We start from the raw sequence: 12,868 nt of genomic DNA, 5'->3' as shown, positions 1-12,868 counted from the left end.
TATTTAGCTGTCCGGCTCCAGTGGTTTAGGAAGCTCAGTGGTCAGCTATCCAGCCAGAGGGTCTAGAAAATCTGGGGTCCAGATCATAGATATCACTGATTTTTGTACGGCATAACCTAATCAAATTGTGCTGCTCAATTTTTCTTCCATTTATTAAATTTAAAAAAATGTAATTGCAATGTTAAAAAAAAAAAAAATCAAAAAAAATAAAATAAAAAATCAAGCAGATGGACTGCCAGAAGAGCAGTAGGGCACAACTAAAAAAACAATTCCATCACCCCGAAAAACTGCTTATTTGGCTTCCTTTAATTAAACATAAGGACCATCACTGTATCACTATATTCAAGAAAAAAGGAGGACAACGACTACTGTTACACGAGATGACACATATAGTATATAAAATTCATATTCCAAATTACACATCTTTTGCTATTTTAGATACTCAATGTCAACGGATTTCTCATACCTCGCTTCTTCAGGACCATCCAAGGATCCAAAGGCGAGAATATTGAACCTAGCTAATAGAAAACAACTCAACCATAAAAATCTATAGATATGAACATTGAAAATGTATAGATTTTTATGGTTAGTGTAGTTTTCTATTAGCTAGGTACAACATCTCTTCTTTGGATCCTTGGATGGTCCTGAAGAAGCTAGATATGAGAAATCCGTTGACCTTGGGGATCTAAAACGGCATAAGCTGTACAATTTTTTGCATATTTTGTAATTCCGCAAATCTTATTTCATTGGGCAATTGTGAGACAAGATTGTTAACCACACAGCAGTAAATCTTTTAAGATCTGATTTGAAAACAATAAAATGTAATATGAATTTTATGTACTATATTTGCCATCTTATGTGTGCCAGTAAAGCCCGCAGACTCCTCCTTTTTTCTTGAATTCCTTCAATTAAAAACAAAATCACACTAGGCATCGTGTCGTTTAAAATGGCATAAAGCCTTTATATTGTTTTTTATTATAGACCAGGGATTTGCAACTAGTGGACCACCAGCTGTTGCAGAACTACAATTCCCATAAGGCATAGCAAGACTGACAGCCACAAGCATGACACCGAGAGGCATGATGGGACTTGTAGTTTTGCAACAGTCGGTGGTCCGCTAATTGCAGATCCGTGTTATTGACCAAAATAAAAAAAATAAGAATAAAAAAGGTTACTTCTGAACTTAACCAACAGACTCCATTGTGCTGCTAATTAGGTACTACAGAAATGGGACAAAAGGTAAGAATGATGACGCCCTGATGGATGGTGGATAAATTAGGTGCAGAGGGTAGTCGTGAACAGGATGGGAATACTCACAACACGAACACTGGGAAACCCGGCTATTGTACTCACCAGTCTACCGGGAGATGTCAGCAGACGAGGGCTGTAATCTGCAAACAGACAGAAAGTCACAAACCGTGGAACAAGGACAATCTCCAATGAGACCCTTCTGTTCCTCCAGAGCTTTATGGCTTACCTTCCAGAGGGGTCGGGGATGGAGTAGGAACTGGGGACGGGGATTCTACCAGCTGGTCCAGTGTTCCCCGTTTCCGGTTCTCCTTGGAGCGAGCGATCACAACCTGAGCCTTTAGCGCATCCTGTTCCAGAGACTTCATTCTGCAAATGAGAGGCAAATAAAACATGAGGGGAGAAGTAGCAGGATGGAGAGAAAGCGATCACAGAGTCAGCGGTGGTGGATACAGGACGGGTGAGAGACACTAGGGGAAGAAGTCGGAGAGGTACGAGGAGCCAAGCCCAATATTAACCGAGACTGAGGAATGGTTCTGGTATAACCCAACTAAAAAAGGATTGAGAGAAAATTTTAGTCTTAGGTGGGTTAAGTAACTGGTACAATGATTAACTTTGAGGATCCGTTCTTTACATCTTGTGCTTGGAAGGTTCCCCCAACGCTACCTTCTCTGCCCAATGACTGTGCCTCCGGGAAATCAGTCTAAACATTTACCAAAATCTCAAAATATTCCATCCCCAACATTCACCAGACAACATTTTCATCTATAATTCCTGGATCTTTATTTGCCATAAAGAGGAAAAACACTCAAAACATTTTCTTAGGGCTGTAAAAACAATCGTACCCCACCACTGCTGCTCCCAGACAGTTCCTATGATTGGGGAATAGAAGATTATAACACGGCTAAAAAGAATGTTTTCCGGGCCAGTGTGGTTTGTAACTAAATAATATAATTAAAATAGAATTTCAGCCCAAACCCAGAGAGAGTTTAGTTCTGTTTTAACAATTTCTCTCTCTCCCACTAAGGACTGGGAACTAATCTGAGTGGTTCCAGATCATGTGATCACTGTCAGCTATGACATAGCCACCACATGCACGCTAAAGGTCAATTCATAAAGAATTAGCATTTCAGCTGTGGATGCCTTTGAAGCCTATGTGGCTGTTTGCTTCTGTTTAATGTGGTAATTATAAAATACAATTCCAGTACTAAAAAAAAACAAAAAACAAAAAAAAAAAATGTAAAATATCTATCTTTTTTGGCCATAATAAAAATAGAAGCAATGATGTTTTTAATAAACAGTGGCCAAATAAAAGTGTCCATGTCCTAAAAAAGAAAAAAAAAAAAAAAAAAGTCAAAATATTTCAAGCGGTAGTAAACCGCAGTTGTTGAAAGGAAAAAAAAATCCCTGTAAGGCAATGTCATAATGTGCTAGTATGCATCGCGTACTAGCATATGAAAACCTTACCGTAGAACGAAGCCGTCCAGCGCCACACTGTCACCTTCCCCTGGTCTTTATTCCATGTTTGCTGGCCTCTGGCTACATGAGTGGCCGAGGGTCGCAATGACATCACTCCCATGCATTCGTGCAGGAGCTGCCGTTTATGGCACAGGCCCTGAAGGTCCGACGCTGTATGTTGGACCTTCAGAGCGCATGCATCGACGACGTAAACCTGCTTTATGCATGGATTCTACAGGTAAGCCTTATTATAGGCTTACCTGTAGGTATAAGTGGTGTAACAGAGTTTACTACCACTTTAAATTGGAAGTAAACCCATCCATAAAACAGTTTCATTTCCGGGGCACGCTGGAAATGTAACACTCCCATTGGTTGTACTCTCAATCAAACTGTTAAACCATACAATGGCTGGTGTCATGACTGATCACATGTGCAGCATCATGGTATTTTTATATTAAACAGAGGCAAATATGGCAGCTTCCTTGGCTGAAAACGATAGGGGGGTTACTAAAGGCCCGTACACACGGTCGGACTTTTTGACAACAAACATGCAAATTAGCTGTTTTGGAGCAACATCCGACCGTGTGTATGCTCCATCGGACAAACTTTTTTGGTTTTCATCAGACTTTTGTTGGCTGTGCGAACGGACAAACTTTCTGGCAACAAAAGTCCGATGGAGCAAAGTCCGACCGTGTGTATGCAAAAGCATCGGACTTTTGTACAAGGTACAAACACGCATGCTCAGCACCAATGCAAACGATCGAACTACAATACAGAAGTTGACCAAAGGTGGCGCTGGAGTCATTGAACGTCCCTCTTTTGAAGTGTCGTCAGTACGTTGTGACGTCACTACGTTCGTGTTTGTTGTCAAAAAGTCAGATCGTGTGTATGCAATACAAACTTGTGGACCACGCCCTTTGTACAAAAGTCCACGGGAAAGTTTGTACAAAGTCCGATCGTGTGTATGGGGCTTTACACTTTAAACATGGAGGTTAGTCACATTTATAGCCAACTTAACTGACACATACTGAGACAGCTAAATTTGGCCTGGCCTTCTAGGATTTAAGAATTCCAACCTCAAGATAAACTAGTCCTAAAAATGTCCCCTCCCCCTCCTATCACCTATGCTGACTAACCTGTATATAAAAGTTGTACACACTTGCCTATTTTCATCCTGCTCCGGTCAGCCACGTGATCGGTCTTGCAGAGAGAGGAGGTAGCGCCGACAATGACTGGGAATTCTGAGAGTGGTGCCATCACCCATAAGCTCCCATGTCCCAGCTATTGTTAATGTTCCCTCCTCCTAATATTCCACTGCAGTCGCCACTGACTGGCACAGGGGATCATGTGACTGGACTGGAGCAGGTTGAGAACAGGTATTTACGGTATTTCACAAAAGTGAGTACACCGCTCACATTTTTGTAAATATTTTATTACATCTTTTCATGTGACAACACTGAAGAAATGACACTTTGCTACAATGTAAAGTAGTGAGCGTACAGCTTGTATAACAGAGTAAATTTACTATTTGCCGTCTCCTTAAAATAACTCAACACAGCCATTATTGTCCGAACCGCTGGCAACAAAAGTGAGTACACCCTAAGTGAAATTGTCCAAATTGGGCCCAAAGTGTCAATATTTTGTGTGGCCACCATTATTTTCCAGCACTGCCTTAACCCTCTTGGGCATGGAGGTCACCAGAGCTTCAGAAGTTGCAACCTTTAGGCCTCTTCCCCTCCTCCATGACAACATCACGGAGCTTGTGGATGTTAGAGACCTTGCGCTCCTCCACCTCTGGTTTGAGGATGCCCCACAGATGCTCAATAGGGTTTAGGTCTGGAGACATGCTTGGCCAGTCCATCACCTTTACCCTCAGCTTCTTTTGCAAGGCAGTGGTCATCTTGGAGGTGTGTTGGGGTCGTTATGTTGGAATATTGCCCTTCGGCTCAGTCTCTGAAGGGAGGGGATCATGCTCTGCTTCAGTATGTCACAGTACATGTTGGCATTCATGGTCCCCTCAATGAACTGTAGCTCCCCAGTGTCGGCAGCACTCGTGCAGCCCCAGACCATGACACTCCCACCACCATGCTTGACTGTAGGCAAGACACACTTGTCTTTGAACTGCTCACCTGGTTGCCCCCACACACGCTTGACACCCATCTGAACCAACCAAATAAGTTCATCTTGGTCTCATCAGACCACAGGACATGGTTCCAGTAATCCATGTGCTTAATCTGATTGTCTTCAGCAAACTGTTTGTGGGCTTTCTTGTACATCATTCTTTAGAAGAGGTTTCATTCTGGGATGACAGCCATGCAGACCAGTTTGATGCAGTGTGCGGCGTATGGTCTGAGCACTGACAGGCTGACCCCTCCCCCTTCAACCTCTGCAGCAATGCTGGCAGCACTCATACGTCTATTTGGCAAAGACAACCTCTGGATATGACGCTGAGCACGTGACCTCAACTTCTTTGGTGGACCATGGTGAGGCCTGTTCTGACTGGAATCAGTCCAGTTAAACCGCTGTATGGTCTTGGCCACTGTGCTGCGGCTCAGTTTCAGGGTCTTGGTAATCTTCTGATAGCCTAGACCATCTTTATATAGAGCAACAATTCCTTTTTTTCAGATCCTCAGAGTTTTGCATTGCCGTGAGGTGCCATGTTGAACTTCCAGTGACCAGTATGAGAGAGAGAGAGCGATAACACCAAATGTAACATACCTGCTCCCCCATTCACACCTGAGACCTTATAACAATAACGAGTCACATGACACCGGGGAGGGAAAATGGCTAATTGGGCCCAATTTGGACATTTTCACTTAGGGGTGTACTCACTTTTGTTGCCAGCGGTTTAGACATTAATGGCTGTGTGTTGAGTTATTTTGAGGGGACAGCAAATTTACACTGTTATACAAGCTGTACACTCACTACTTTACATTGTAGACAAGTGTCATTTCTTCAGTGTTGTCACATGAAAAGTTAATAAAATATTTACAAAAATGTGAGGGGTGTACTCACTTTTGTGAGATACTGTATATACTTTTTTGGTTTCCTCTTTTTTTACACAGACTAGTCAGCATAGGTGTTAGGGGAGGGGACATTTTTAAGATTGGTTAGGTTGAGGCTGGAATTCTATCTTAAATACTAGGACGACAGGCCAAATTTAGCTGCCTCAGTATGTGTCCGTTAACGTACCTATAACTGTGACTAACTTCCATACTTAAATATGTTTACATTATTTAAAGGACATAGAAGGCTTTTATTTGGCACGCTCTTATGAAAAAAAATTCTTGCTTAAAGTGATTGTAAAGTCTCGTTTTTTTTTCCTATAAAAATAACATACTACTTACCTGCTTTGTTGCAGTGGATTTTGCACAAAGCAGCCTGGACCCTCCACTTCTCGGGTCCCTCTCCTGTGCTCCCGGCCCCTCCCTCCTGTTCAGTGCCCCCACAGCAAGCAGCTTGCTATAGGGGCACCCAAGCCGAGTCACAGCTCCCCAAGTCCATTTAGACATGTAGCCCCGACCCTGCCCTATCCCCTCTCTCCCCCGATTGGCTAGCTGACTTTAATTGACAGCAGCTGGAGCCAATGGCGCTGCTGCTGTGTCTCAGCCAATCAGGAGGGAGAATCTCGGACGGCTGAGACACTTGTGGACATCGCTGGAAAGAGAGGGACCGGAGGGTAAGTTTCTGGGGGGCTGAGGGGGGTTTGCTGCACAAAGAAAGTTTTTTATTTAAATGCATAGAATCCATTAAGTTAAAAAAAACCTTCTGCCTTTTTATTATGGTCAACAAATGGGCAAAAAAATATAAAAATATATAATTTTTTACAATTATTTTTTTAGTACTGGAATTGTTTTTATAATTACCGCATTAAACAGAGGCAGACAGCCATCTTAGGCTGTGGAGGCATCTGCTAATGTTTTGTAAACTAACCTTTAGCTTGCATCAGATTGCCATGCCTGATTAGATCTCAGCCATTAGTGGGGGGAGAGAGGGTGCTTAAAGCAGAACTAAACTCTCTCAATTAACATTAAGGCCCCTTTCACACTGGGGCGCTTTTCAGGCGTTCTAGCGCTAAAAATAGCGCCTAAAAAGCGCCTCTCGTGCCTCCCTGTGCCCGAGTAATTTCACACTGGGGCGGTGCACTTGCAGGATGGGGGAAAAAAAAAGTCCTGCAAGCAACATCTTTAGGGCAGTGCGTGAGCGGTGTATACACCGCTCCCAAAAATGCTCTGCCCATTGAAATGAATGGGCAGCACTGCCGAAGCGTCTGCAAAGCGCAACACAGGCGCTTTTAAACTTTTCTTCTCCCGCTAGCGGGGGAGAGGGTTAAAAGAGCTTTACTGCCAGCGCCGGTGTTTCGTCACATATGGCGACCCATCACATTTAGCTACCCGCTGGACTGCTCATGCGCGATACCGCCATATGCGTTCCAACACTGTGGCGATCTGCGCTTGCAGAGAATTTTGTGCCCACACCCCTGAGTCCAGGTTCAAGTCCCACCACCCAAGTGGACATAGAGTTAGATTACAATTATGCCGAGCGAAGCGAGGCCGTGCCGGAAGCGTGGCAAGCGGCCCTGTGTTGGAACACATATGGCAGCATGCGCACTCCAGCGGGTAGCAAAATGTGATGGGTAGCCGAATGTGACGTGACACCGGCACCGACGCCAAAGTATGAAAGCACCCTATTTTTTAAATACTTGTGCTACTAAAGCCTCATATACACGATCGGCACTTTATACAAACTTTCCCATGGACTTTTGTACAAAGGGCGTTGGTCCTGAACTTGTATTGCATACACACGATCTGACTTTTTTAGACAACTTTCACCAACTTTTCTGCTCTTTACCGCCACCTTTTGTATTGTTGTCTGATCTTTTGCATTGGTTCTGAGCATGTGTGTTTGTAAAGTCCGATGGTTTTCTGTACACACGATCGGACTTTGCTCCATCAGACTTATGTTGTCGAAAAGTTTGTCCGTTCGCACAGGCAACAAAAGTCCGATGGAGCATACACACGGTCGGATGTTGCCTTAAAACAGCTAATTTTCATGTTTGTTGTCAAAAAGTCAGATAGTGTGTACGGGCCTTAATATTGTGTAGTCTTTTTTTTTCACTTTTACTTACAGGTAAGCTTATAATAAGGCTTACCTGTAGGTAAAAAAAATATCTCCTGTATGGTTTAGGAGATATTCCCCTGGCAATGAGCTGCTGATTGCAGAAGCGCATGCGCACAGGGGTTTCTCGGCTGGAAGCCCTGCAGACACCGGACCCTACCAGAAAGAAATCGCCGCTCCGGCCACTCACAGCGCCAGAGCCGCGATATCCGGAAGTCACGCCGAGGGAACATGTCAGCTCCCTCAGCGTGTATCGGGCGAGATGTCGGGGCCTCGTTTTAAGGCAAGTATTTCATAATGAGCTAGTATGCGGTGCATACTAGCTCATTATGCCCTTTCCCTTGTAGGTATGAAAAAATAAATGTTTTTTCAGCGGGTTTACTACCACTTTAATAGGTAAGAAGGTATATTTATTGGTTTAAGATTTTCTTTTTTCTACATTTCTTTAGTTGCTTCCTGGGTTCTGGCCTAGGCCAACATGACATCATACATACCAGGCGTCCTAGTGGGCTTTTTTTTTTTTCCATCTGCCGACTTGTCAATAAAGACACAGACTTTGAGACTCTCATCCTGATCTGTTATTTGTTACTTAGTGAGTCACTTGAAATGAGCATGCAGCTGGTGAACATTGGGATGACTTCTAGTCAGTAAATTGCAAGGAACATACATTCACCAAGAACAACATAACCAGGTCACAAAGAAACATTGCTGGAGACATCCGTATCCATTTCCACTTCAAGAAGTTTGGGGAGACGAAAGGACAAAAACAGAACAAGTGAGAAATCTTGCAGAGAAACGTGGTGAAGGAACCCTCCTGCCCATCTACCCCATGCAGGGCAGGAAATACATGCATAACAACCCCCACTCAATATTTAATAATCTGGTGCAGACAACAGAGGGATAGTGTGCGGGTGACAGACACATCACGGGCCCTCTTCCACAAGCGGGTGCTCTAGCTTCAACTTACATCACCACCGATTTGTTCCAGACCAGTAAAATCAATGCTTTGTTAAAGGGAATATAGAAGACCTTTGTACAGTACTCGTCTTATTATAAGCAGGAAAAAATTACGTAGTTTTCATTTAATTGGGGAAATATTGAAGGTGGATTTTTCCCCATTAACAAATTTCAGCCTACAGCTTCACACTTCTTTTACCATGATATGATAATCCTAATCTCTTTGCAATAATAATAATAAAAAAAAATCTGTTTAGAGAGCTCAATAGTGTAAGCTGTAACTTACACACATAAAGAAATGAGTCAGTCAGAGCAAGTGAAAATAAACAGCTTCTGCACACTGACAACAGTGCCATGGATGTAACTTATGGCTGATGTGAAACTGCAGGACTCCTCTGTGGTCATTCTGGGCATCTGATAAAATTGACATGTACCTTGCCCAGTGCTTTGCCATCTGCATCATTTTATTAAATACTTTATTATGTTTGCCAAGAGCAGCGATGCAAAAGGACAACACATCATGGTGCGGTGTACTGCGAGTGCTGCAAAAATACTTCAATCACAAGTCTGCAATGACGACAACAAAAGCACATTCTGATCAACACCTACGTTTCTCAAAGTTCTCAAATCTTAAAAAGGATATTCTAGTTATATGCAGAGTCTGCTTTCAAATCTGTTGGAGTGTCCTGCAGCAGGGCCTCCACATCATGGATTCTGCTAAAAATTCACTCCCCCCTGGAGTTTTGCATAACTTTAAGAATTGAGCATGAGTCGGTTCTGTCCATGTCATCAATGCACAAGGACTAGTGGATGGAGAGACTACATCGGACCAGTGGATGGAGAGACTACATCGGACCAGTGGATGGAGAGACTACATCGGACCAGTGGATGGAGAGACTACATCGGACCAGTGGATGGAGAGACTACATCGGACCAGTGGATGGAGAGACTACATCGGACCAGTGGATGGAGAGACTACATCGGACCAGTGGATGGAGAGACTACATCGGACCAGTGGATGGAGAGACTACATCGGACCAGTGGATGGAGAGACTACATTGGACCAGTGGATGGAGAGACTACATTGGACCAGTGGATGGAGAGACTACATTGGACCAGTGGATGGAGAGACTACATTGGACCAGTGGATGGAGAGACTACATTGGACCAGTGGATGGAAAGACTACATTGGACCAGTGGATGGAAAGACTACATTGGACCAGTGGATGGAAAGACGACATTGGACCAGTGGATGGAAAGACGACATTGGACCAGTGGATGGAGAGACGACATTGGACCAGTGGATGGAGAGACGACATTGGACCAGTGGATGGAGAGACGACATTGGACCAGTGGATGGAAAGACTACATTGGACCAGTGGATGGAGAGACAACATTGGACCAGTGGATGGAGAGACAACATTGGACCAGTGGATGGAGAGACGACATTGGACCAGAGAATGGAGAGACGACATTGGACCAGAGAATGGAGAGACGACATTGGACCAGAGAATGGAGAGACGACATTGGACCAGAGAACGGAGAGACGACATGGATTAGTGAATGGAGAGACGACATGGATCAGAGAACGGAGAGACGACATGGATTAGTGAATGGAGAGATGACATGGATCAGTGAACAGAAAGACTACATGGATCAGTGAACGGAAAGACTACACGTCCAACCTGCCGTTGGCAAATGGTGCATCATTTTTTTTCTCCAGCGCCATAACAGACGGTAGTCGGTGGTACCCCCATACAAATCTGGGGCTGGGTAAACAATGCAGGAGACTGCCCAATACACTGACACTGTACACTGATCGTAGTTGCAGGCTTCAATGCAAACATTTAATAAATGAACATTTTTCATTAATGTGGGGACATTTATTAAATGCTTGCAGAGGTGGACTACAGTATATCGTTAATGAAAGAACAGGCTTCCGGCTTTTTGATAAAGCCTGCTGGTTTAGACTGACTGTGTCCTGAACTCCACAGCACTTTGCCCATCTCCGATACCCACTGATAAGCCAATGTCTATGATAAGGTTAGAAGCTCGATAATGTAAACGAGATCTCCAACCCTCTGCTCCCACGGGCCAAAGGATGTAAAGATACCTGCCAGGCACCGGGCATGTCCCTGAATAAATAGAAATACATTTTGTACCCGAGAGTTTCATTCAAGGCCAAGCGTTTTTAACCTATTGTGTTTATTTGGCGGAGACCTCCTTTAACACCAAAAACATACACCACATGTAACTATAGACAAGGCGCCCCAACTTGTACAGCGATTAAAAGCGCAGGATCACACAACGATAAGCTGACACGTGGGACGCGCAGCTCAGTCCATGCTGCAAAAGCTGCGTTGCTGTCCAGTGACATGCAGGTGCGCCTACACACAGCCCGACCCTCATACACAATGTCTGCAGACGTGTCTGGTGGGAATACATGCTATTAGCTGGGTGGGGTGCAAACAGCCAGTGTCACCCAGTGTCACCATGTGCCCAGCTCACACCTGCTGGCATCCTCGGGGGTTCTGGGCCTGTTCTGCCGCGACTGGTACAGCTTCTTTGCCAGAGACTGCTCATACTGCTTAATACTGTCCTCCAGAGTGCTGTCCGCAGGAACAGGGAGAGAGAGCGAGAGAGAGAGAGAGAGAGACAGCAGCCAGAAGAGAGAGAAACGAGACAGAATGAGGAGACAGGAGACCAGGAAAACGTCTTCTACAAAGAGCAGGACAGAAAGACTGGAAAAAAAAGACTAACTACAGATCCTGAGCAGGCCTTATTCATCAATGTGTCTGAGAAAATAACATTATCATATGTTACTATCACATTCTTCTATTCAATCTGCTCTGACAAAAACAAAAGAGAAAGACAAAATAAATGAAATTACATCTTACTACTCTCAATTTTCCCATGGAAGTGGGGTATATACTGATCTGCATTTTAAGCATTTAAAAGCTCATAAAAAGAGCAGCTCCCCCCCTAATACTTACCTGAGCTCCCACTCGATCCAGTGATGTGCAGGAAAGAAGAGCTCCTCCCGGCATCTCATTCCACACTATCTGAGACAGCAGCAGGAACATTTGGGTCCTGTTACCACCAATCACAACAAGTGAGCCAATGAGGAGAGAGCGGGGGGGCTGAGTCGCAGCTCTGTGCGTGTTATGGATGCATAGAGCAGAGCTCGGGAGCGAGCACTCACCAGTGCCCCCAGAGCAAGCGGCTTGCTATTGGGGGCACTTGGCTGAAGAGGAGGAACCAGAAGCGCTGGCAGGGGACCCAAAAAGAGGAGGATTGGGACTGCTCTGTGAAAAACCATTACACAGAGCAGGTAAGTATAACATGTTTGCTATATTAAAAAAAAAGATAAAAAAAGAAATGAACCTTTATAATGTCGCATTAACCTTGGGGAAAATGTTAGATGTTCCATCCGTTTTTAGGGTGGAACATGTTCCCACTCCTGCAGCCTCTCTACGATCCCCCTTCTAATTGTGACAATGGGTCAGGGATCCTCTCCCCACACCCGCTGTCACAATTTAAAAACCCGCCCAAATGGCTGTCACAATTGAAAAAGAATGCTCCGCCCAAACGGCTGCATCATTCATTCAGAGTTCTGTTAATGAATGAACTTCAAGTACTGAAACCCTTTGCGGTTGACAGCTTTTGGCTCTCAATGAACTACAAGGACGCTGCTGAGCTCTCTAGTAGTTCATTGAATCTTCCTGTCAATCAGTACCTGCCTGCCCGCACGAGGTATGTGCACAGCTACACAGACAGTCTGCAGGAGCCCGAGATTACACTCATGACTGCAGCGTCTACCTGATCCCCCTTCTAATTGTGACAGTGGGCCAGGGATCTTCTCCCCGCACCCGCTGTCACAATTGAAACAGAATGATCCGCCCAACCGGCTGCGTCATTCAAAGAGTTCTCTGTGAATGAATGAACTACAAGTGCTGACAGCCTTTGCAGCTGATGGCTTGTAGCTCTCAATGAACTACAAGGGCGCTGCTGGACTCCCTAGTAGTTTATTGAATCTTCCTGTCATTCAGTACCTGACTGCCCATACGAGGTACGCAGTCTATAGGAG

At 44.5% G+C, this 12,868-nt stretch overlaps 1 protein-coding gene across 17 annotated transcripts in view; it reads right to left on the bottom strand.

Annotated features, from left to right (window-relative positions):
• SCRIB (scribble planar cell polarity protein) overlaps positions 1-12,868 on the bottom strand; it is a 210,767-nt gene that overhangs the window by 17,243 nt on the left and 180,656 nt on the right. For 15 of the 17 annotated variants that reach the window (XM_077493465.1, XM_077493471.1, XM_077493467.1 and 12 more), the window contains 3 exons: positions 11,292-11,390; positions 1,478-1,617; positions 1,354-1,391 (listed from right to left, as the gene is read on the bottom strand). In XM_077493465.1, coding sequence (XP_077349591.1) covers positions 1,354-1,391; positions 1,478-1,617; positions 11,292-11,390 — 277 coding nt within the window. The remainder of the gene's footprint in view (positions 1-1,353; positions 1,392-1,477; positions 1,618-11,291; positions 11,391-12,868) is intronic. The other 2 variants (XM_077493472.1, XM_077493481.1) reach the window with 1 other exon arrangement.

This window comes from Lithobates pipiens, unplaced genomic scaffold (assembly GCF_037356315.1).
Source record: "Lithobates pipiens isolate NorthernLeopardFrog02 unplaced genomic scaffold, aLitPip1_a1.2 Scaffold_19, whole genome shotgun sequence".
NCBI classification, from domain to species: Eukaryota; Metazoa; Chordata; class Amphibia; order Anura; family Ranidae; genus Lithobates; species Lithobates pipiens.
The sequence above is the reverse complement of the archived record's forward strand: the minus strand, read 5'-3'. Positions and strand labels throughout refer to the sequence as shown.